The 26957-nt window shown below is 44.2% G+C and overlaps 1 protein-coding gene across 4 annotated transcripts in view; it reads left to right on the top strand.

The window, feature by feature from the left end:
* The window catches only part of LOC126191140 (inactive dipeptidyl peptidase 10), a 1759372-nt gene that overhangs the window by 1246645 nt on the left and 485770 nt on the right, over positions 1–26957 (top strand). For all 4 annotated transcript variants that reach the window (XM_049931893.1, XM_049931895.1, XM_049931894.1 and 1 more), the window contains exon 5: positions 22833–23144. In XM_049931893.1, the coding sequence (XP_049787850.1) occupies positions 22833–23144 (312 nt within the window). The remainder of the gene's footprint in view (positions 1–22832; positions 23145–26957) is intronic.

The following is a 26957-nucleotide window of genomic DNA, read 5'->3' as shown; positions in this document are numbered from 1 at the left end:
CTAAGGACATCACACACATCCATGCCCGAGGCAGGATTCGAACCTGCGACCGTAGCGGTGGCGCGGCCCCAGACTGTAGCGCCTAGAACCGCTCGGCCACTCTGGCCGACCAATATACTGTCAACCGTTTTGTGCAACAAGTTGAAATCGAGAAACAGCATGTTCCACAATTGATCGAAGTGTTTCCGAGGTCACGTTCAGAATGTGTTGGGCAATGCGTGCCGTCAGTGCAGCTAAGTTTGCAGTCGGAACGCTGAACGCAACATCTTCCAGACAGCCCCACAGCCAGAAGTGACACGGATTAAGATCAGGTGATCGAGACGGCCAGGCTGTAGGGAAATGGCGGCTGATAATTCTAACACTTCCGAAATGGCACTTCAGCAGATGCTTAACTGGATTTGCAATGCGCGGAGTTGCGCCATCTTGCATAAAAATGATCCCATCCACACATCCACGCTGTTAGAGAGCTGGAATGATGTAGTTGCGCAAAAGACACTCATAGTACATACCAGCGACGGTACAGATAACAGGACTGGAAGCACGTGTCTCTTCGAAAAAATGTGGCAATATGATGAATGATACCGTAAACCCGCACAACACAGTGTCCGCTTCAGGATGAAGTGGTACTGGTTGATTTGCGTGTGCATTTCCCGTTGCCCATGTTCGACAATTCTGTGGACTGACATATCCTGTCAGATGGAAGTGGTTTTCATCTGTCCACAAAATCTTCCACGGCCAATCATTGTCCACTTCCATGAGAGCAAGAAATTCTAAAGTAGTGGTCTCTCTTGCTGGCAGGTCAACAGGAAGCAACTCGTACACATGGGTAATTTTGAATCCATAGCAAAGAAGGAAGTTCCATAGGATTTTACGCACCCTGCTCACGGGTGTGTCCAGTGTACGAGGAATTCACCGGGCACTACACGTCTGCACACCACCACTCGTCTCCTCCTGCATTGGTGTGGCCAATGTTTCCCCTGGTGTTAGTGATCACTTCGTTTCCTCCATCAGGTTGCACACCAAAGGAATCCGTCTTTTCGAATTGGCTAATGGTTCAAAAGGCTCTGAGCGCCATGGGACACAACTGTTGTGGTCATAAGTCCCCTAGAACTTAGAAATACTTAAACCTAACTAACCTAAGGACACCACACACACCCATGCCCGAGGCGGGATTCGAACCTGCGACCGCAGCAGTCCCTCGGTTCCGGACTGCAGCGCCAGAACCGCTAGACCACCGCGGCCGGCCTTTTCGAATTTCCGAATCATTTTCTCCAGACACACGTCAGTCATCGGACCAACGCCTTTTTTTCAAACCCTTCAGTGTCCGGAACTTCTGCAGAGCGACGTGTGCACAGTCATCATTCTCGTGCACAGAGCGATCCTGCATTGGGAGAGTCATGGCGATCGTCGCAGACGCGAAAGGAGGAAAAGCCGTGTACCCGGCGTGTTTACACGAACTTCAGTGGGTCGTGGGCATGACAGGTGTTTTCATTTGCGTATTTTGACACATACAGCGCCATCCATTCATCAATTTTCACACAATTTATTTTTCTTATGCCATACGTTTTCCTCCTCCTCCAATAATATTGCGTTGCAATTTGACGTCTTTCTGACCAGTGGTGTTATCTCTACAGCGTTTTGAAAGTTTAATTATAATCACCCAGCACTTAAAAGAAAATAAAGAAAGATTAGGATTAACGTCCTTCCTACTACCAGATTATTGGAGACGGAGCACGAATTTGATTGGGTAAGGATGTTTATTTTCAAACTGTTCTTGCCACGGTACCTTCTGCTTTTCTTAATGTCTTGTTGGTCTAAAGTTCATGAGTTCCTCTTTGCCTTACAAAGAGAATTAAACAGGCTTTCTGTATTTACCACTGTGTTAGCTGGATGTGTATTCCTGTATCTCCTGAGTTACTTTCTGTATCACGACCCTTACATAAAAATGAACAATCAGTTGATCATTCTGAAAACCTGGAGCACCCTCACATCTACTTTCTTCTTAAAAATTTCAATTTCTAGCAATATGTATTTGTGAATGTCTGTACATGGGTTCTATTAGTTTTAAGATAGTGCCTCTCAGGGTCAACTTCATCGATCATCCATCGCAGTTCAAGTGAAGACACTGTAAATTAATCCACGCTGGAGTACGGACGAGTTATGCTTCTCATTGTCCGCTGTGGCTCAGAGAGATGGACATTAACTGAAAGGGGGATGCAAAAGGTTCTAATATTTGAAAAAAAGGCGACGAGAAACATCTGGGGTTTCGGTTAGAGACGGATATACTTCGAGTGTAAGGAATAATGATGAAATTTGTGAAATCATGAACCAGCTCGACGTTTCACAATATCAAAAGAGTTTCCTTGCTTGCGTCATCTGCATCCAAGCACACGTTAGTACTAAAGCCATAGTCGAGCTGGCCAGTCAGACGTAAGAAGAAGTCGAAAGAAAATGCTAAATACACTCCTGGAAATGGAAAAAAGAACACATTGACACCGGTGTGTCAGACCCACCATACTTGCTCCGGACACTGCGAGAGGGCTGTACAAGCAATGATCACACGCACGGCACAGCGGACACACCAGGAACCGCGGTGTTGGCCGTCGAATGGCGCTAGCTGCGCAGCATTTGTGCACCGCCGCCGTCAGTGTCAGCTAGTTTGCCGTGGCATACGGAGCTCCATCGCAGTCTTTAACACTGGTAGCATGCCGCGACAGCGTGGACGTGAACCGTATGTGCAGTTGACGGACTTTGAGCGAGGGCGTATAGTGGGCATGCGGGAGGCCGGGTGGACGTACCGCCGAATTGCTCAACACGTGGGGCGTGAGGTCTCCACAGTACATCGATGTTGTCGCCAGTGGTCGGCGGAAGGTGCACGTGCCCGTCGACCTGGGACCGGACCGCAGCAACGCACGGATGCACGCCAAGACTGTAGGATCCTACGCAGTGCCGTAGGGGACCGCACCGCCACTTCCCAGCAAATTAGGGACACTGTTGCTCCTGAGGTATCGGCGAGGACCATTCGCAACCGTCTCCATGAAGCTGGGCTACGGTCCCGCACACCGTTAGGCCGTCTTCCGCTCACGCCCCAACATCGTGCAGCCCGCCTCCAGTGGTGTCGCGACAGGCGTGAATGGAGGGACGAATGGAGACGTGTCGTCTTCAGCGATGAGAGTCGCTTCTGCCTTGGTGCCAATGATGGTCGTATGCGTGTTTGGTGCCGTGCAGGTGAGCGCCACAATCAGGACTGCATACGACCGAGGCACACAGGGCCAACACCTGGCATCATGGTGTGGGGAGCGATCTCCTACACTAGCCGTACACCACTGGTGATCGTCGAGGGGACACTAAATAGTGCACGGTACATCCAAACCGTCATCGAACCCATCGTTCTACCATTCCTCGACCGGCAAGGGAACTTGCTGTTCCAACAGGACAATGCACGTCCGCATGTATCCCGTGCCACCCAACGTGCTCTAGAAGGTGTAAGTCAACTACCCTGGCCAGCAAGAGCTCCGGATCTGTCCCCCATTGAGCATGTTTGGGACTGGATGAAGCGTCGTCTCACGCGGTCTGCACGTCCAGCACGAACGCTGGTCCAACTGAGGCGCCAGGTGGAAATGGCATGGCAAGCCGTTCCACAGGACTACATCCAGCATCTCTACGATCGTCTCCATGGGAGAATAGCAGCCTGCATTGCTGCGAAAGGTGGATATACACTGTACTAGTGCCGACATTGTGCATGCTCTGTTGCCTGTGTATATGTGCCTGTGGTTCTGTCAGTGTGATCATGTGATGTATCTGACCCCAGGAATGTGTCAATAAAGTTTCTCCTTCCTGGGACAATGAATTCACGGTGTTCTTATTTCAATTTCCAGGAGTGTAAGTGATCCTACCAGTGTGCGATACAGACGATATTGTAGATCTTCATTTTCGTAGAATGTGATATGGTTTTAGACCGAACGTATCTCTGAGTGCGCACAGCTGTGTCGAACCAGCATAATTACTTCATTTACCTCAGTGGGTATTGTACCGACTCCCGACGTACTCGAAAAAATCTGCCAACTTAGATATGTTCTGTTTCTTGTCTGTTGAAGAGCAGTCCTGCTTTATTTGCTGCTATGGCCATTTCCAACATCAATGCAAGATGTTGCTCGCTCTCGTTCACTAACGCTATGCTATCTGCATAAGAAAATATCTTAAGCCTGCAACCTCCCATTTCTTGCCCATTACACCCTTCAACTTTCCTCTCTTATGACTTTATCCAAGTAGATATTAAGCAGCACACATGACAGAGCATCTCCTTGTGATAAAGCAGTTCTGATGGGGAAACGTTGTGAGTATGCTCCTCCAGTTCGTAGTATTCCTCTTGATTCACTCATACATATTGCAATTATTTCAATGAATTTATTTGTGATTCGGAACTCTTTCAACGTTTTATAGAGGCTATGTCGAGAAATACTGTAGTACGTTCTTAGAAAATCTATGATCAGTATCTGAACTATTCCATATCTGTCTCAAACAGCTCAAGAATTTGCCTAAGAGCAAACATATTGTCAGTTCAAATGGTTCAAATGGCTCTGAGCACTACGGCACTTAGCATCTGAGGTCATCAGTCCCTTCGAACTTAGAACTACTTAAACCTAACTAACCTAAGGACATCACACACATCCATGCCCGAGGAAGGATTCGAAGCTGCGACCGTAGCGGTCGTGCGGTTCCATATTGTCAGTATTTGAACGGTTTCGACGGAATCCAGTCCGATACTCTCCAGTGATATTTTCTGCAAACTGTGTCAGGTTATGGTTTTGTGAGCACGAGGATGAACTGTCGCATCTCCGCTGCCCACCACAGTAACCAGACCTCAGCGCTTCTGAGTACTTGTGGTTTACTTTACAGAGAATGATAAGTGGTCGCTATCTATCTCCATCATCGTTTGCTGACCTTGCCGCTATTGTGCAGGAAAAATGTACAAGATTCCCACGAAAATCATGCAAAACTTGTATGTACACATCCCGAGACGACTGGAAGCTGTTCCGAATGCGAACTATTTTCCTACACCATATTAACTTCGTTAACGTGTTTTATTTTTAGTATTTACATATGTTTGTCCGCCCTCTCTAGCTTACGGTAATGGCAGTGGAGTAGCTCGCTGAAATATTCTTTCCATCGCACTAACAAGATAACCACGCCTGCTCACTATCACCCATATCATACAAGTTTATGTTATGTGCAGGGCCTGGAGAGAAATGAATGTGACGGAGGTGAGAGCTCCAGATGGCCAACTGTTCAACTGTTTAGAAAAACAGCATTTCTGGCAGGGGCCTACCGAGGCACGAGCCACTTAATGTTAGTTTACATTCCAGGTTTCAGAATAGCAACCCGAGGGACGTAGGATGCAGTCGCTTTTCTTCTGTTCTGAATTTTTACATTATTTATACTGCAAATAAACCGAAAAATGCTCAATATATCGCATTCATTAATATTTTCATTAAATACATGAAAAGAAAAAGTAAATGAAAATTTGCGATTGGAAATTAATTTCTAGGAATGGATACACGAAACTATATATGTAAAATTTGTATCATTTATTATTTTAAATTGATGATGCAGGGGTGATATTTATCGTAAATACAGGAGAAACTATTGGTCGCCAGCGGTATGCCATGGGCTGCTCGGAGATCGAAAATGAATGCTAAGTCGTGGACGCTTAAATTACGAGGCGTATTCGGAAAGTAAGGTCTGTTTAGACGCGAAATAAAAACCACTGTGAAAATCCGATGGAACTTTGCACAGATGTATTGGGCAGTGCCTGTAGTGTGTCTGTCGATCGCTTAACGTCGCTCTTTTCAGTTCAGTTCAGTTCAGAAGGCAAGGAGATCAAGTAGAAATGTCTAAAACAACAGTGTCTCAGCGTCTCCCGCCAAAGACGTGGATCTGGTGAGAGATTTCGCCTGAAGCTGTGCAGCCCGTATAACATAAATGTCATGCTTTTCATTCTTCAAGACAATTTTCAGCCGCATTCTGCAGGGGCAATGAAGATGCTCCTGCAACGTTCTCGATGGGAAATGTTTGATCACACAGCACTTAATTGGCTCCCTCCGTTGTTCATCTCTGCTTACATGAACCGCTGGCTACGAAGACAACATTTTGGCATAAACAACGAATCGCAGACCAATGTAGAGAATTGGCGGAAAGCACAGACGTTGCTTTCTGTGAAAAGGGTACTGAAAAGTTTGTACAACGGCACGACACATTTCTTAAGACGGAGCGGCGACTATTTACAGAAGTAGCTGGAAACTGTGGATAACTGTTGAGAATAAAATATTATTGATTTTCACTGCGGTTTTCATTTCGTGATCACTCGGACCTTACTTTCCGAACATCCCTCGTATTATAGCTTCTTGCAAAGTTATTTGCAGGAACCTCATCGACGCTCTAACAGGGGAACCTCCCCATCGCACCCCCTCAGGTTTAGTTATAAGTTGGCACAGTGGATAGGCCTTGAAAAACTGAACACAGATCAATCGAGAAAACAGGAAGAAGTTGTGTGGAATTATGAAAAAATTAGTAAAATATACAAAGAGTAGTCTATGCGAAGATAGGCAACATCAAGGACAATGGGAGTCAAGGAGGGCCGTGATCCCGTGGTTAGCGAGAGCAGCTACGGAACGAGAGGTCCTAGGTTCAAGTACTCTCTCAAGTGAAAAGTTTAATTTTTTTATTTTCAGTTTATGTAACAAACTCTTGTGGTTTCATCACTTTTTTGGGAGTGATTATCACATCCACAAGGAAACCTAAATCGGGCAAGGTAGAAGAATCTTTTTACCCATTCGCTAAGTGTACAAGTTACGTGGGGCGACAACATATTCCTGTCATGTGACGCACATGCCGTCACCAGTGTCGTATAGAATATATCAGACGTGTTTCCCTGTGGAGGAATCGATTGACCTATGACCTTGCGATCAAATGTTCTCGGTTCCCATTGGAGAGGCACGTCCTTTCGTCAACTAATCGCACGGTTTTGCGGTGCGGTTGCAAAACACAGACACCAAACTTATTACAGTGAACAGAGACGTCAATGAACGAACGGGCAGATCATAACTTTGCGAAAATAAAGAAAGTAAGATTTTCAATCGAGGGAAGACTCTAACCAAGGACCTCTTGTTCCGCAACTCCTCACGCTAACCACGGGACCACGGCGCTCTCGAGCTCAGGTTCTCCTTGATGGAACCTATATCGCGCATGGACTATTCAGTTTGTATATTTTATTAATTTTTTCATAGTTCCACACAACTTCTTCCAGTTTTCTCGATTGATCTGTGTTCAGTTTTTCAAGGCCTATCCACTGTGCCAACTTATAACTATATCTGAGGGGGGTGCGATGGGGAGGTTCCCTTGTAAGAAAAATCCTCCCTTGGAAATCATTTGCAATTCCAAATTTTCTTTTGTCTTTCCTTTCCACACATTTTGTGAAGGTATTAATAAATACAACATGCTCAGCATTATTTCGGTTTATATGCAGTATAAATAATATAAAAACTAAAAATAAAGTTACCGCATGGAGACCTGACCCTGCTACCTTCGGATTGCTATTCTGAAATCTTCCCGCTGTGCCAGCCGGTGTCTGGAACCGATGCTAGCATAAATGCCTAATGTCTCTCCCGACCCGCGCCAAAAGACTAGTTTTCTCCTACTTCTGTCCCTTTCATTTCTTGACAAGCCCCGAGCATAGCGTAAATTTGGAAAAAATCGGTGATGACGAGTAATAATGGAAAAATTTCTCTATACTTTCGTATCATCACTGGCTACTTAGTATTTCTCGCGTGCTCTCGCATCGCACATGAAATTAAACACGCCTTAACAGGTTCAAGTTCCAACGATATTACTAGTCTCAGTGGCTTCCTTCGTTTTAATTGCGCTAAGTACTATGCCTTCTCTCTCTCTTCTTCGGTATTAAAGTCTTTTGATTTTAATGTAAGGTGTGGTAGGGATTGTTTGAAATAAGATAAAGGATATTTAAAACACTGCTGGCGTTGCGTATATTCTGCCCGATCGTCCCACAGTGCTCAGAGTCATTTGAACCATTTTTGTAACGATAGATAAGCAACTTAATTCTTCATAATTAGAGCCAAAAGTAGTATTACATCTTTGAATCAAGTCTTTCTAACATTAATGAGATAGGATTTCCATGGTTTCAAATAATGTCTTAACATTGTATAGCTATTCTTTGATACTAAAATACACATTTTATTGAAATGTTTAACACAAAAAATATCTTATTAACTAGTTATAGGTTTTATAGTTATCTGTCGTATTAGCTATGGTTTTCATCGACAGAAATACACTCAATTTTGTATTTCTTTACACTTCACATTGACTCGTCTAGTGTAGGTTTAGTTTAACTTTTATATGGCTTTCCAGGAGAGTCATTATGTAATAAATTCCGCCACCCCTACATTTACATCTACATCTACATGATTACTCTGCAATTCACATTTAACTGCTTGGCAGTGGGTTCATCGAACTACAATCATACTATCTCTCTACCATTCCTTCCCGAACAGCGCGTGGGAAAAACGAACACCTAAACCTTTCCGTTCGAGCTCTGATTTCTCTTATTTTATTTTTATGATCATTCCTACCTATGCAGGTTGGACTCAACAAAATATTTTCGCATTCGGAAGAGAAAATTGGTGACTGAAATTTCGTAAATGGATCTCGCCTCGACGAAAAACGTCTTTGCTTTAATGACTTCCATCCCAACTCGCGTATCATATCTGCCACACTCTCCCCCCCTATTACGTGATAATACAAAACGAGCTGCCCTTTTTTGCACCATTTCGATGTCCTCCGTCAATCCCACCTCGTAAGGATCCCACACCGCGCAGCAATATTCTAACAGAGGACGAACGAGTGTAGTGAAAGCTGTCTCTTTAGTGGACTTGTTGCATCTTCCAAGTGTCCTGCCAATGAAACGCAACCTTTGGCTCGCCTTCCCCACAATATTATCTATGTGGTCTTTCCAACTGAAGTTGTTCGAAATTTAAGCATGTGCCCGGTGACTGTGAGGGAGTGGACGTCAGCGGCCACAACTGTTGCTGGTCCCAGAACGGACCAGGGCAGGGCAGAGCAGAGAACAGGCGGCTATTGAACGCCCGACGGGCGGCCAATTACGGCGCCACACCGGGACACGACGCCGCCGCCCCGCTGCGGTGAGAGGGGGGGGGGGAGGTGGGACTGGGGGGGGGGGGGTTGCCAGATTAACTCCGTGATTGTCGCGCCTGGGGACTCCCCTCGGCCGTAGCCACTGTGTCTGGTGCCGACGTCCGTCAGCCGTCAAAGCCTTTCTGAAAGGGCGCAGCTTAATTTGATTGTCGGTGCGGCGGTTCGTCGAAAGCACTTACCAATGCACTCACTGGTGTCAGCATCAAACCGACTGTTAGTCTGTTACACCGCAAATCCAAGAATATTTCAGTCCTTTGTGCAGGGTGGTCAAAATAAAAGAGGCCCCGTGTCTTATAAACATACAGGCAATTCATTCGTTTACTATACATACAGAGTTGTTGTTGTGGTCTTCACTCCAGAGCTTTCCATGCTACTGTATCTGTGAAACTCTCTTCATTTCCGAGTAACTACTGCAACCTACATCCTTCTGAATGTGCTTAGCGCATTCGTCTCTTGGTCTCCCTCTACGATTTTTACCCCCTCACGCTGCCATCCAATACTAAATTGGAGATCTCTTGATGCCTCACAACGTGTCCTACCAACCGATCCCTTCTTCTAGTCAAGTTGTTCGACAAACTCCTTTTCTCCCCAGTTCTATTGAGTGCTTCCTCATTAGTTACGTGATCTACCCATCTAATCTCCAGCATTCTTCTGTAGCACCACATTTCGAAAGCTTCTATTCTCTTCTTGTCTAAACTATTTATCGTCCTTGTTTCACACCCATACATGGCTACACTCCATAGAAATGCTTTCAGAAAAGACTACCTAGCGCTTAAATCTCTACTCGATCTCAAAAAATTTCTCTTCTTTAGAAACGCTTTCCTTGCCATTGCCAGTCTGCATTTTATAACCTCACTACTTCGACCATCATCAGTTATTTTGCTCCCTTAACAACGAAACTCATCTACTACTTTAAGTGTCGCATTTCCTAATGTAATTCCTTCAGCGTCACCTGATTTAATTAGACTACATTCCATTCTCGCTTTTCTTTTCTTGATATTCTTTTATAGTCCCCTTTCAAGACACTGTCCATTCCGTTCAATTGCTCTTCCACGTCCTTTGCTGCCTCTGACAGAATTACAATGTCATCGGCTAACGTCAAAGTTTCTCTCCATGGATTTTAATTCCTACTCCATGTTTTTCTTTTGTTCCCTTTACTGCTTGCTCAATATACGGACTGACTAACATCGGGGATAGGCTAAAACCCTGTCTCACTCCCTTCCCAACCACTGCTTCCTTTCGTGCCCCTCGATTCTTGCAACTGCCGCCTGGTTTCTGTACAAATTGTTAGTAGCCTTTCGATCCCTGTATTTGACCCCTGTCACGTTCATAATTTGAAAGAGAGTATTCCAGTCAACATTCTCAAAAGCTTTCTCTAAGTCTACAAATGCTAGGAAAGTGGGTTTGCCTTTCGTTAATCTATATTCTAAGATAACTCGTAGTGGCAGAATTGCCTCGCGTGTTCCAACATTTCTACGAAATCCAAACTGTTTTTTCCATTCGTCTGTAAAGAATTCGTGTTAGTATTTTGCAGCCGTGACTTGTTAAACTGATAGTTTGGTAATTTTCACATATGTCGACACTTTCTTTCCTCGGGATTGTAATTATTATATTCTTCTTGAAATCTGAGGTTATTTTACCTGTGTCATATATCTTTTACACCAGATGGTAGAGTTTTGTCATGGCACGCTCTCCCAAGGCTTTCAGTAGTTCTAATGGAATGTTGTCTACTCCCGGGGCCTTGTTTCGACTCACGTCTTTCAGTGCTCTGTCAGACTCTTCACGCAGTATGATATCTCCCATTTCAACTTCCATAATATTGTCTTCAAGTACATCGCCCTTGTATAGACCCTCTATATACTCCTTCCACCTTTCTGCTTTCACTTCTTCGCTTAGAACTGGTTTTCCATCTGCGCTCTTGATATTCATACAAGTGGTTCTCTTTTCTCCAAAGGTCTCTTTAATCTTCCTGTAGGCAGTATCCATCTTTCCCCTAATGAGATATGCCTCTACATGCTTACATTTGTCCTCTAGCTATCCTTGCTTAGCCAATTTTAACTTTCTATGAATCTCATTTCTGAGACGTTTTTATTCCTTTTCGCCTGCTTAATTTACTGCATTTTTATATTTTCTCCATTCATCATTTTCTCCATTCATCATTAAATTCAATATCTCTTGTGTTACCCAAGAAAATCTACTAGCCCTCGTCTTTTTACAGAATAGTAAATTATTAGTATGAAAAACAACGTACTAAACATTCAGTAGGTCAGAAATTCACAGGAGGTACTGAAAATGTACACCATAAACTTGAGTACACGTATCTACACGTTTCTAGAAACTTTTGCCATTTCATCTGTTGTGATTTCCGCAGTCGCATTGCGAATATTTGTTTTCAAATCTTTATTTGTATCTGGGTTGTTGCGATAGACTTTATCCTATAAATAACGCCACACATAAAAATCACAGGTAGACAGACTGAGCGATCTGGGAGACCATAAAACTGCAGACACTGTTCGTTCAGTGAAAGTTTCATGGCCGCGTGACGTCGAAAAACGTGAAGTACGCGCCGAAGCCCCATCTTACTGGAAAAACGCCTGCTCTCGTTCTTCGTCCGTTAGCTGCGCTGTGAATAGTTCCAACAATTCCATTACATACACTTGAGAGTTAACGGTGTTGTTCAAGAAAATGGGGCCTACAGTCCGTTTGCCTGAAACTGCGCACCAAACGCCTGCTCTCAAATCATGCAAAGGCACCTCAGTGCGTTCCCTGCGATTGTCTGCTGAAGAATAACGTGTGTTATTAGAGCTCACATACCAGTTAAGTTGAAACTATGCTCCATACCGTGGCTCTGAGCACTATGGGACTCAACATCTTAGGTCATAAGTCCCCTAGAACTTAGAACTACTTAAACCTAACTAACCTAAGGACATCACACACACCCATGCCCGAGGCAGGATTCGAACTTGCGACCGTAGCTGTCCCGCGGTTCCGGACTGCAGCGCCAGAACCGCTAGACCACCGCGGCCGGCTGTCTGAGTTGAAGTAAAGGTTTCGGTGCACGTAATCATCAGCGAAATGCGTGAGTAACAATTCGCAATAGTGTTTTCGTTGTGCCTAATCCGTCGCTTTCAATGCTTTAATACTCTGTATGCTTGCATATGTAACGGCTTCAACATGTTCTGGCACGACGTTTGTTTGATGTTTAACTGGGATGATTGGCGCCTGGTTGACTTCCGTGGACTTCTTACCACAGTCTCGTGAATACTTTTGGTTTTTTTCGGCGAACAAACTATCTTTACACGGTTGCGTATGCCGTTAGCGATTGAATCTGTTGCTCTAAATTTAGTGATCAGTTTTGCGCAACACTGTTTGCAGGATTGTCGTCTCCGAATATTTTATATTGAATCTTTCATTTAACATTTTAAATAATTTACGTGAAATAATTTTCAACAATAAACATTTGTTCGATTTAAAAAGGCTTTTTGCAGAACTGTACTCTCAACAAGCTTCAAACGGATCACTTACAACGCAGCACTGGCCACTAAATCGTCGCTCGACATCAAGTGACATCACGCGATCCACTCGAGCGTCGCCCTAGCGTTAAGAAATAACGAGACTCAAATAGCTTCAAACATCACGTTCAGTATAACACGGGGCCTCTTTACAGTTACGTAGTCCCACATTGTGTAGTATAGTACCAAGAAATTGTCGGCGAAACTCGCTAACTGTAGTCGTCGACTTGCGTCCATACAAGCAGTTGTACAGTTTGTTTTATGTCTTGAAATACATCTTTGTTGTCTGGCTACAGAAAATGCGATGCAAGGGCTGGTCACGGGGAGTACGCGTGACGCCTTTGCAGACGGACCGCGCTCTCAACTTTGTTCAAATGGTTCAAATGGCTCTGAGCACTATGGGACTAACAGCTATGGTCATCAGTCCCCTAGAACTTAGAACTACTTAAACCTAACTAACCTAAGGACAGCACACAACACCCAGCCATCACGAGGCAGAGAAAATCCCTGACCCCGCCGGGAATCGAACCCGGGAACCCGGGCGTGGGAAGCGAGAACGCTACCGCACGACCACGAGATGCGGGCCTCAACTTTGTGGTCAAATGCCGTAATGCGCCGAAGGCCACTGCCCCTCAGTGTAACGATCACATATTGTCTCTGTTTTTTTTTCTGTGAGCTATTTACCGTAATTTTTGTAACCATACATGAGTTGAATGGTTCTGAGTTTGTTTTACCACACTGGCTTTTCTACTCTAATGTACAGAATTTATAACACCGACAAGTATTTATTTAAGTTGCAAAGCTAGTGAAAAGCTGCTTTGGATTTGCCTATACTGAATCTTGTGGGGTGACTGAAATTAATTTTATCAGAAGAACAAATTATAATTTTTAGCACATGCTGGAGCTGGGAGATTAATTTATGGGACGAAACGTTGGTGAATTATTTTAGGCACGACAGTTTTAAGAGAAGAGTTTTGTTCATTATTTTTGAACCGTAAATAGCAATTCTGTGCCAGTCAGCGGCGATATAATGATTACTATAGGCGACGCGAAGGCTCGACGTTTATGACAGTCATCATCCCTGCTCTACGTAGGCTATTATCTTTTCTTCTCACGCTGAAGAGAACGGAACCTACTAATCTAAAGCTGAAATTAATATTATTAGACAACTACTCAGCAAATAACATACAACTTAAATAAACATTCTTTACTGTCATATTTGTTATGTAGTATTCGAGAGAACTGGAGGAAATAAAGTAATATAAGTATGAAATCCGACCACAACCATGACAATACTGCAGTACCTAATTTATAGTAAACAGATTATTAATTACGAAAATTTTCTCTCAGGTACATCATCTGCTGTCAATGTTAGATAAAAATCTTAGGTGGCCCAGTTGCAGAAATGTAATTACACCCCATTTCAATCAATTACAGGTCCAGAAAATTTATCTCATTCTAGTCAACAGTCGAATTTATTGCATTTTTCGTTTGCAAAAGTTGTTTTCGCACAGTCAACGTGTTTCGATCACACACAAACACTAAAAAAACTATAACTCACCCAATGAATTAACGATCACGTGAGGGTGGGTTTCGTCGGTAACAGTTATCGCTAGCAGGAGAAGATCAGTGCATAACGTCCCGTCAACAACGAGGTCGTTAGAGACGGAGCACAAGCTCGGATTACGGAAAGATGGAGGTAGTAATATCTGTTTTATTTTGTGAACGATCGAAGATGTCGAAACGAGGTCTCCGAGAAATGACATGACGCACAGAGAGACGTAGTTTTCTACCATGTTTAATATTTTCAACTCTTGTAACAACCGAGATACTTAAGCAAGCATTTTTATGGAACTATGTGCTTTCTTAATGGCTTTCTAAAGGTACTGAAAACACGAGGATAGTCATACACGGTGATTCAAAAAGAATACCACAACTTTAAAAATGTGTATTTAATGAAAGAAACATAATATAACCTTCTGTTATACATCATTACAAAGAGTATTTAAAAAGGTTTTTTTTTCACTCAAAAACAAGTTCAGAGATGTTCAATATGGCCCCCTCCAGGCACTCGAGCAATATCAACCCGATACTCCAACTCGTTCCACACTCTCTGTAGCATATCAGGCGTAACAGTTTGGATAGCTGCTGTTATTTCTCGTTTCAAATTATCAATGGTGGCTGGGAGAGGTGGCCGAAACACCATATCCTTAACACACCCCCATAAGGAAAAATCGCAGGGGGTAAGATCAGGGCGTCTTGGAGGCCAGTGATGAAGTGCTCTGTCACGGGCTGCCTGGCGGCCGATTCATCGCCTCGGGTAGTTGACGTTCAGGTAGTTACGGACAGATAAGTGCCAATGTGGTGGCGCTCCATCCTGCTGAAATATGAATTGTTGTGCTTCTTGTTCGAGATGAGGGAACAGCCAATTCTCTAACATCTCCAGATACTGTAGTCCAGTTACAGTAGCACCTTCGAAGAAAAAGGGACCAAAAACTTTATTGGCTGAAATGGCACAGAAAACGTTCACCTTAGGCGAGTCACGTTCATACTGCGTTGTTTCCCGCGGATTCTCAGTGCCCCATATACAGACATTGTGACGGTTGACTTTCCCGTTAGTGTGGAAAGTTGCTTCATCACTAAACACAATCTTTGAAACGAAAGATTCATCTGTTTCCATTTGAGCAAGGATAAAATCACAGAAATCGATTCTTTTAATCTTATCAGCTGCAGACAGTGCTTAAACCAATTTCAGACGATAAGGTTTCATAACTAACCTTTTTCGTAAGACTCTCCATACAGTTCATTGTGGAATTTGCAGCTGTCTGCTAGCTCTGCGAGTCGATTTTCCTGGGCTGCGAACAAATGCTTGCTGGATGCGTGCTACATTTTCATCACTCGTTCTCGGCCGTCCAGAACTTTTCCCTTTGCACAAACACCCGTTCTCTGTAAACTGTTTATACCAACGTTCAATACACCACCTATCAGGAGGTTTAACACCATACTTCGTTCGAAATTCACGCTGAACAACTGTCGTCGATTCACTTCTGCCGTACTCAATAACACAAAAAGCTTTCTGTTGAACGGTCGCCATCTTAGCATCAACTGACGCTGACGCCTAGTCAACAGCGCCTCAAGCGAACAAATGTACAACTAAATGAAACTTTATAGCTCCCTTAATTCGCCGACAGATAGTACTTAGCTCTGCCTTTTGTCGTTGCAGAGTTTTAAATTCCTAAAGTTGTGGTATTCTTTTTGAATCACCCTGTATTTACGACAGCGTGAACTCTTCTCCAATGGTAGCCCATTCTTCCTCAAGAGCCGACACCAGAGAAAGTAATGTTCGACACCTGGGGCTGTAGCCGACGTTCTACACTACTGGCCATTAAAACTGCTGCACCACGAAGATGACGTGCTACAGACGCAAAATTTAACCGACAGGAAGAAGATGCTGTGATATGCAAATGATTAGCTTTTCAGAGCATTCACACGAGGTTGGCGCCGGTGGCGACACCTATATCGTGCTGACATGAGGAAAGTTTCCAACCGATTTCTCGTACACAGACAGCAGTTGACCGGCGTTGCCTAGTGAAACGTTGTTGTGATGCCTCGTGTAATGCATACCATCACGTTTCCGACTTTGATAAAGTTTGGATTGTACCCTATGGCGATTGCAGTTTATCGTATCGCGACATTGCTGCTCGCGTCGGTCGAGATCCAGTGACTATTAACAGAATATGGAATCGGTGTGTTTAGGAGGGTAATACGGAACGCCGTCCTGGATCCCAACGGCCTCATATCACTAGCAGTCGAGATGACAGGCATCTTATCCGCATGGCTGTAGCGGATCGTGCAGCCACGTCTTGATCCCTGAGTCACCAGATGGGGACTTTTGCAAGACAACAACCATTTGCACTAACAGTTCGACAACGTTTGCAGCAGCATGGACTATCAGCTCGGAGACCATGGCTGCCTGCGGTTACCCTTGGCGCTGCATCACAGACAGGAGCGCCTGCGATGGTGTACTTAACGACGAACCTGGGTGCACGAGTGGCAAAACGTCATTTTTTCGGATCAATCCAGGTTCTGTTTACAGCATCATTATGATCGCATCCGTAGTTGGCGTCATCGCGGTGAACGCACATTGGAAGCGTGTATTCGTCATCGCCATACTGGCGTATCACACGGCGTGATGTTATGGGGTGCCACTGGTTACACGTCTCGGTCACCTCTTGTTCGCATTGACGGCATTTTGAACAGTGGACGTTACATTTCAGATGTGTTACGACCCGTGGCTCTACCCTTCATTCGATCCCTGCGAAACCCTACATTTCATCAGGATAATGCACGACTGCATGTTGCAGGTCCTGTACGGGCCTTTCTGCATACAGAAAATGTTCGACTGCTGCCCTGGCCAGCACATTCTCCAGATCTCTCACCAACTGAAAAGGTCTGGTCAATGGTGGCCGAGCAACTGGCTCGTTACAATACGCTAGTCAACTACTCTTGATGTACTGTGGTGTCGTGTTGAAGCTGCATGGGCGGTTGTACCTGTACACGCCATCCAAGCTCTGTTTGGCTGAATGTCCAGGCGTATCAAGGCCGTTATTACGACCAGAGTTGGTTGTTTTGGGTAATGATTTCTCAGGATCTATGCACCCAAATTGCGTGAAAATGTAATCACATGTCAGTTATAGTATAATATATTTGTCCAATGAATACCCGTTTACAATCTGCATTTCTTCTTGGTGTAGCAATTTTAATGGGCAGTAGTGTAAATCATCCCAGAGTCTAGCATTGGGTTCAGGTCGTCACTTTGGACAGGCCAATCCTCTTCAGGTATCTTACTGTCCACAAAACATTGTCTGACATGATGGTTTAGTATTGAGTGCGCTGTCATCCTATATCAACAATCGTCCTGTTCGAACACTTCCTCTGTCCGCAGCTCGTGGTCGTGCGGTAGCGTTCTCGCTTCCGGGTTCCCGGGTTCGATTCACGGCGGGGTCAGGGATTTTCTCTGCCTCGTGATGACTGGGTGTTGTGTGCTGTCCTTAGGTTAGTTAGGTTTAAGTAGTTCTAACAAGGGAACCTCCCCATCGCACCCCCCTCAGATTTAGTTATAATTTGGCACAGTGGATAGGCCTTGAAAAGCTGAACACAGATCAGTCGAGAAAACAGGAAGAAGTTGTGTGGAACTATGAAAAAATAAGCAAAATATACAAACTGAGTAGTCCATGGTTAACATAGGCAACATGAAGGATAATACGGCCGCAGGAGTGCTGTGGTCATGTGGTTAGCGTGAGCAGCTGCGGAGCGAGAGGTCCTTGTTTCAAGTGTACCCTCGAGCGAAAAGTTTACTTACTTTATTTTTGCAAAGTTATGATCTGTCCGTTCGTTCATTGACGTCTCTGTTCACTGAAATAAGTTTAGTGTCTGTGTTTTGTGACCGCACCGCAAAACCGTGCGATTAGTAGACGAAAGGACGTGCCTCTCCAATGGGAACCGAAAACATTTGATCCAGGAAAACACGTCTGATATATTCTTTACGACACTGGTAACGGCATGTGCGTCACATGACAGGAATATGCTGTCGACCCATACTTGCACACTTGCACACTTGGCGAATGGGTAAAAGATTCTTCTACCTTGCCCGATTTAGGTTTTCTTGTGGATGTGATAGTCACTCCCAAAAAAGTATTGAAAACATAAGATTGTGTCACATAAACTGCAACTAATGAATGCAACAGTTTCACAGTCGCACAGTTTTCTCTGTGCTCTGTGAAAACATACGTTTTTAACGTTTTCAAATTTTTCCGTGTATAGACCGTCGAATCCTACATATGTCCAAGCAAATCTGCATGTGTCCAAGCAAATCTGAACATGTCCTGGAAGTTTGGAGAGCGAAATTGATTATGTGTGAGTTCCTGAACTCTGATAATTGTCTGAAAATAAAAATTTAAACTTTTTACTGGAGGGAAGAATTGAACCAAGGACCTCGTTTTCTGCAGCCGCTCACGCTGATCACGGGACCACGGCGCTCCTGTGCCCATATTATCCTTTATGTAGCCTATGCTGCCTATGGACTACTCAGTTTGTATATTTTGCTTATTTTTTCATAGTTCCACACAACTTCGTCCTGTTTTCTCGATTGATCTGTGTTTAGTTTTTCAAGGCCTATCCACTGTGCCAAATTATAACTAAATCTGAGGGGGGTGCGATGGGGAGGTTCCCTTGTAAGTTCTAGGGGACTAATGAACATAGATGTTAAGTCCCATAGTGCTCAGAGCCATTTGAATCATTTGAACACTTCCTCTATTGTAGGCAGTACGCTCTATTGTAAAAATGTGTTCATATACTTCGTGATTCATCATTGCAAATCATTTGTCTCCTGTCACCCGCGGTCCAGTGACATCGCTCTCCACAACACCTCAGGCGTCACTGTGTTCTGGCTGAAGAAATGCTCCATCATTGTATGCCACTCTTTTTAATGACTTATGCGCAATAACTGTACTAGCTGGTATGCTGGCATCACTTTTCAAGTGACAAGTGATTCCTTCCAATGATTTCAAATGACTTTTCGCAACCACTATCCACAATTCTTGTCTGCTTCGTCTTGGTTTCGCTGTGATTCTTCCTTCTCGTTTCCACTTCAGAATGACAACAACAGTCGACTGGGTTACATTAGAAACGTTGCAATGTTCCTCATTGATCTAGTACTCAGGTCATATCCAACGACTAGTCCAAGTTCGAAGTTCCAGAGCTGCCCTGACCGACCCAATCTGGTGTTACTGCTTCCCTGTTGACAACACAATACTCACTGCCTGTTTTTGTACTGGCGGGTACGCCTCTCGTGACCTCAGGTATCCGGATACTTCTGATCAAATACTCAAAATGTGTGAATTTTAAGGAAACAAACTGCGAAAGTCATTGGCACTTCAACCTACACACTATTTAAACTAACTTAAACTGACTTGTGCTATGAACAATACACACACCCATGCCCAAGGGAGTACTGGAACCTCCGGTGAGAGGAGCCGCGCAATCCGTGACAGGGTGCCTCTAAACGCGCGGCCACTCCGCGCAGCGATCAGATACTGTGCTTCGTTCAGTATCTCAGTTTATTAAACAGTTGAGAGTATTAAGCATGAAACAAAATGTCGTGCAACTCTGCGGACTAACATTTGCTGAAAACCGCTCTTGGATACCTGGAACCGTTAACGACATTAAACGGGAACTGCACCATCCTTAACGCGCTCTGAATATTCCCGTTGTGCAGCATTGAAACATCAATAAAAGAAAACGGTACCACTACTCAGAGCTGATGGAGGAGGGAGTTCGAGTTTTAACTAAAATATGGGGTGGGATTGAACATTTGCAGCATTTTATGTTTTTTATTCAATAGACTTATTACAGGGTGTTTCAAAAATAACCGGTATATTTGAAACGGCAATAAAAACTAAACGAGCAGCGATAGAAATACACCGTTTGTTGCAATATGCTTGGGACAACAGTACATTTTCAGGCGGACAAACTTTAGAAATTACAGTAGTTACAATTTTCAACAACAGATGACGCTGCAAGTGATATGATAGATATAGAAGACAACGCAGTCTGTGGGTGCGCCATTCTGTACGTCGTCTTTCTGCTGTAAGCGTGTGCTGTTCACAACGTGCAAGTGTGCTGTAGACAACATGGTTTATTCCTTAGAACAGAGGATTTTTCTGGTGTTGGAATTCCACCGCCTAGAACACAGTGTTGTTGCAACAAGACGAAGTTTTCAACGGAGGTTTAATGTAACCAAAGGACCGAAAAGCGATACAATAAAGGATCTGTTTGAAAAATTTCAACGGACTGGGAACGTGACGGATGAACGTGCTGGAAAGGTAGGGCGACCGCGTACAGCAACCACAGAGGGCAACGCGCAGCTAGTGCAGCAGGTGATCCAACAGCGGCCTCGGGTTTCCGTTCGCCGTGTTGCAGCTGCGGTCCAAATGACGTCAATGTCCAGGTATCGTCTCATGCGCCAGAGTTTACACCTCTATCCATACAAAATTCAAACGCGGCCACCCCTCAGCGACGCTACCATTGCTGCACGAGAGACATTCGCTAACGATATAGTGCACAGGATTGATGACGGCGATATGCATGTGGGCAACATTTGGTTTACTGACGAAGCTTATTTTTACCTGGACGGCTTCGTCAATAAACAGAACTGGCGCATATGGGGAACCGAAAAGCCCCATGTTGCAGTCCCATCGTCCCTGTATCCTCAGAAAGTACTGGTCTGGGCCGCCATTTCTTCCAAAGGAATCATTGGCCCATTTTTCAGATCCGAAACGATTACTGCATCACGCTATCTGGACATTCTTCGTGAATTTGTGGCGGTACAAACTGCCTTAGACGACACTGCGAACACCTCGTGGTTTATGCAAGATGGTGCCCGGCCACATCGCACGGCCGACGTCTTTAATTTCCTGAATGAATATTTCGATGATCGTGTGATTGCTTTGGGCTATCCGAAACATACAGGAGGCGGCGTGGATTGGCCTCCCTATTCGCCAGACATGAACCCCTGTGACTTCTTTCTGTGGGGACACTTGAAAGACCAGGTGTACCGCCAGAATCCAGAAACAATTGAACAGCTGAAGCAGTACATCTCATCTGCATGTGAAGCCATTCCACCAGACACGTTGTCAAAGGTTTTGGGTATGAAATTACCAGAGACTACGCCATATTATTGCTACGCATGGTGGATATGTGGAAAATATCGTACTATAGAGTTTCCCAGACCGCAGCGCCATGTTGTTGTTGTGGTGTTCTGTCCCGAGACTGGTTTGATGCAGCTCTCCATGCTACTCTATCCTGTGCAAGCTTCTTCATCTCACAGTAGCTACTGCAACCTACATCCTTCTGATTGTGCTTAGTATATTCATCTCTTGGTCTCCCCCTACGATTTTTACCCTCCACGCTGCCCTCCAATACTAAATTGGTGATCCCTTGATGCCTCAGAACATGTCCTACCAACCGATCCCTTCTTCTGGTCAAGTTGTGCCACAAACTTCTCTTCTCCCCAATCCTATTCAATACTTCCTCATTAGTTATGTGATCTACCCATCTAATCTTCAGCATTCTTCTGTAGCACCACATTTCGAAAGCTTCTATTCTCTTCTTGTCCAAACTATTTACCGTCCATGTTTCACTTCCATACATGGCTACACTCCATACAAATACTTTCAGAAATGACTTCCTGACACTTAAATCTATACTCGATGTTAACAAATTTCTCTTCTTCAGAAACGGTTTCCTTGCCATTGCCAGTCTACATTTTATATCCTCTCTACTTCGACCATCATCAGTTATTTTGCTCCCCAAATAGCAAAACTCCTTTACTATTTTAAGTGTCTCATTTCCTAATCTAATACCCTCAACATCACCCGACTTAATTCGACTACATTCCATTATCCTCGTTTTGCTTTTGTTGATGTTCATCTTATATCCTCCCTTTAAGACACCATCCATTCCGTTCAACTGCTCTTCCAAGTCCTTTGCTGTCTCTGACAGAATTACAATGTCATCGGCGAACCTCAAAGTTTTTATTTCTTCTCCATGGATTTTAATACCTACACCGAATTTTTCTTTTGTTTCCTTTACTGCTTGCTCAATATACAGATTGAATAACGTCGGGGAGAGGCTACAGCGCCATCTGTTGTTGAAAATTGTAACTACTGTAATTTCGAAAGTTTGTCTGCCTGAAAATGTACTGTTGTCCCAAGCATATTGCAACAAACGGTGTATTTCTATCGCTGCTCGTTTAGTTTTTATTGCCGTTTCAAATATACCGGTCATTTTTGAAACACCCTGTATATACCTCCCACACTTCAAGGTGAGTATTGTAGGAATCTGAGGTGAACAACACAAAGGTCAGAATTGTAAGGAAGTACGCTATTGCCCCATCACACGTGTCATCCACTTCTGCTAATTCTGTCACTCCGACACCCTGCTACGGCTGATTCCGCGGCCAGCAGGCGCCTCGCCCAGTTGCCGCGCCCCACGAGCGCTGCTGACGTGGCCGGGCGGCGTGGCGTGTTGCAGGACCTGGTGTACCCGACGGTGGGCGACGGCCACAACTGGCGCAGCATCGTGCTGTCGCTGGTCGTGATCGGGCTGGTGATCGCGGGCATCGTGACGGCCATCTACCTGCTGGGCTACGTGGACGAGCTGCTCTACTGGAGCGGCCAGCGCATGAAGCTGGAGGAGTTCCTGGAGGGCGACCTGACTCCGGAGCGGCTGCCGCCAGCCTGGGTGACGCGCACGCAGTTCGTCTATCAGGCCGACGACGGCAGCCTCGCCGTCCTCGACACCTCCAACGACTCCATCTCGCTGCTCGTCACCAACCACACGCTGGTGAGCGCCGCACCGCCTAGTCCGGGTACATTAGCGACCAAAGAGTTTCAGGACTGAGTAAATCCTCATCACATGTCACGCGGCATAGAACAGCGTACTAAACGCGAGTTACACAGCACTGCAAAACGAAGCATTTGAAGCCGTACATTGACAGTTACAATGAGCTGAGAAAAGTCGTGGAATGGCGATATGCACACGTACAGACGGCGGTAGTATCGCGTACACGAGGTGTAAGATGGCAGTGCATTCGCGGAGATCTCATTTGTGCTCAAGTTGAAACGTCCCCTTAGAAAAATTGTACACAAGACTGTGCATAAACTGACACAATATTTTTAGCGCAACGCAATCTGGCTTTCAGAAATCCCTACAAAAGAATGCCCCTGACTAACATTAAACTATACCTTTCACAAATCGCTTACCTCACAAAAATCTTCATTACTCGAACTACTGCAATACAGCGAGCGCCACTATTGCCAGCTAAATAAAAGATTCAAACTACAGAAGGCACTAACTACTGATAGGCATAGTTAGCAATTGAAAGTTGTACACAAGACTGTGCTTAAACTGACAATATTTTTAGCGCAACGCAATCTGGCTTTCAGAAATCCCTACACAAGGATGGCCCTGACTAACATTAATCTATACCTTTCACAAATCACTTACCTCACAAAAATCTTCATTACTCGAACTATTGCAATACAGCGAGCGCCACTATTGCCAGCTAAATAAAAGATTCAAACTACGGAAGGCACTAACTACTGATAGGCATAGTTAGCAATTGAAAGATGATAATAGAGAACAAACAATGTATTTACCTTAACAGTCATAATATATATAGTAGTTCATAATATCCAGTATTACAAATTATCAAAACTCCGCCATCTCTCTCCCCACATCCACCACTGCTGGCGGCTCACTTCCAACTGCGCAACGCTACGCGCTGTTCACATCCAGCTGCCGCTGCCCAGCACTACAATGGCAGACAACAATGCAAACTAGCCACAGACTGCACACAGCACAGCCAGTGATTTTCGTACAGAGCGCTACGTAACGTTGTCAATAAGAAAACATAAACAGCCTACTTACAAAGTTACTGGTGTGAAAAGATTTCTCACGTGATTACGGCCGGACGATGGGAATTAACAGACTTCCAACGCGTAATGATAGTTCGAGGTAGACGCATGGGACATTCTGTTCGAGGAATCGTTGAGTAATTCAGTATTCCGAGATCCATTGTGTCATTAGTGTGCCGAGAACACCGAATTTCGGGCTTTTCCTCTCACCACGTACGACGCAGTACACGACGACCTTCACCCAACGAACGAAAGCAGCGCCGTTTGCGTAGAGTTTCTAGTGCTAACAAACAAGCAGCACTGCGTGAAATAACCGCAGAAGCCAATATTTTTATTTTATCGTACGGCTTGGGCCTCCCGTCGTGCATACTGTTCGCCGGGTGCCGGTCTTTCAATTTGAGGCTACTTCGGCGACCTGCAGTCGATGAGGATGATACCGTGATGATGACGTTAGCACAACACCCAGTCCCTGGGCGGAGAAAAGCCCCCGACCCAGCCGGGAATCGAACCCGTTATTATATCTCTTAAAAGAAAAAATAATGTAATGTTGTTTATTTATTTAGCGGAAACACTCTCCTAGTAAATTCGTTTGTCCTTTAATTTATCGTGATCCGTCACTGATCCTTAGTGGAGTTAGTTTTTACTTTTAGCTTTCAACAAAAAAAATACAAAAGAGATATAATAAGCAAAATAATGAATTTCGTAGGTTGCCAATTACGTATTATATCTGGTTTTATCGAGCGCCAGGCTCCCTACAAATTACTGTAAATGCAATAGCGTAGTAGTACTCAGCTCTGAAATTATTACTATCACAGAAAATAGACAAGTTTTAATAAAATTATTTCACTGGATTACTTCAATTAATCTCGCTGAATATTTTTACATAATTTCTTCCGCTCCGGCTATCAGACATTGTGCTGTGAAAAAATATTTTTAAATGTACCGCGTAATGGCGGCTAATTGTTAACAGTCAGAGATTACTGTTACTCGCTCCGCAGCAGCTGGAAACATGCTAAATAATTTTCATTAAATATTCTTTTCATAAGATAAATGTGGCGTAGGTTCTTGAAATAACACACGGAGATCACTTTATACTAATATATTCTCACTAGGACACAGTTTACACCATTAAATATTTGCAATTACGTTACGACAGAAACAAATGCTAGCGCAGCACAATAGCTTGCGTACCTTATTCCAGCTCACACCACAACGAACAGAACAAAACAGACTAGACAGAAGAATGAGCATTGCATTGTATTTTATACTCTAACAAAGATAATCACATTATAATCTCATACAATAAAAATAATGTCTTTTCTGCATTTATCGATATATATATTGTATATTTTTACAGTTAAATCTATGAGAAAACAATGTTTGCAATTAATTTTGAGTCACATACTGTCGGTTTTATTTATGTTTCCCCTTGATAAGGGTGAATATTGCAAAAGGGACACTACACCGTGCCCAGAGGCTTGACAATCCGTCACGCTGACAATTCAGCTACCGAGGCCGGGCAGTAACCTATAATGGACGTACGACGAACGTATCGGTTAGGACACGGTAGGGAATTTGCCATTAATGGGCTGTTGGCAGCAGGCGGCCGACGCGAGTGCCTTAGCTAACAGCACGATGTCGCCTTCAGCACCTCTCCTGCGTTTGTGACCAAATCGGTTTGACCCTAGATGACTGGGAAACCGTTCCAGTGTGACTCAGATCCCACGAAGCCATGGACTCAAGTTGTCAAGGCTGGTGATGGCTCCATAATGGTGTAGGCTCTGTTTACACGGAACTGAGTCTTCTAATCCAACTGAAACGATCGCTCGCTGTAAATAGTTATGCTCGGCTACTTCGATACGATTTGTATCCATTCACGGACTTCCTGTTCCCGAACAACGATGGAATTTTTATGGATGGCAATGCACCATGTTCCAGGGCCACAGTTGTTCGCGATTGGTCTGAAGTACATTCTGAACAGTTCGAGCGTATGATTTGGTTACCCAGATCGCCCGACACGAATCCCGTCGAACATTTATCAGACATAATGGAGAGGTCAGTTAGTGCACAAAATCTGCACCGACTACAGTTTCTCAGTTATGGACGGCTATAGAGGCAGCATGGCTCAGTACCTCAATATTTATGTCAGGGACTTCCAAGGACTTGTTAAGTCCATGCTGAGTGGGGCTGCTGCACTTCGCCAGGCAAAAGGAGGTCCGATATGATATTAGGAGGTATCCCAAGACTTTTGCTACTCAGCGTATGTTCCTGTCTATAAATTAGAAAGCGTTTCATGATAATCCAGCATTACAGCCACTTAGCACTGTCCTACATATTCACACACACAAGTACAGTGTGACTGTATATGTGAATTCGACTCCTTGTCGACTCATCGTATCTATTCACATTCACGTGTACAATAGCACTGTACTCGTACACATGAACGTGTTGAGACAAAGCGCAGAGGCATACTTGTGTGATTTTCATGATACTTTGGGCAGAAATACGTTAAGGTGCACAATTTATAATAATAATAACAATAATAATAATGATAATGGTAATAAAGGTATCAATACGGAACATTACACAAACGTAACTAATAATCTTCAGTCTTAATAGCACAGTTTAATTTAATTCAAATCTCCAAATGACTCGTTTGGACAGCTCCATCGTCTGACCGATGATAAAACAAAGAGAATAGTAAATCAGGAGCAAATAGATTCGATCTGAGCTACACATT

This window comes from Schistocerca cancellata, chromosome 6 (assembly GCF_023864275.1).
Source record: "Schistocerca cancellata isolate TAMUIC-IGC-003103 chromosome 6, iqSchCanc2.1, whole genome shotgun sequence".
In the NCBI taxonomy this organism is placed as follows: Eukaryota; Metazoa; Arthropoda; class Insecta; order Orthoptera; family Acrididae; genus Schistocerca; species Schistocerca cancellata.
Note: the sequence above shows the minus strand (reverse complement) of the source record. Positions and strands in the feature narration are given on the sequence as shown.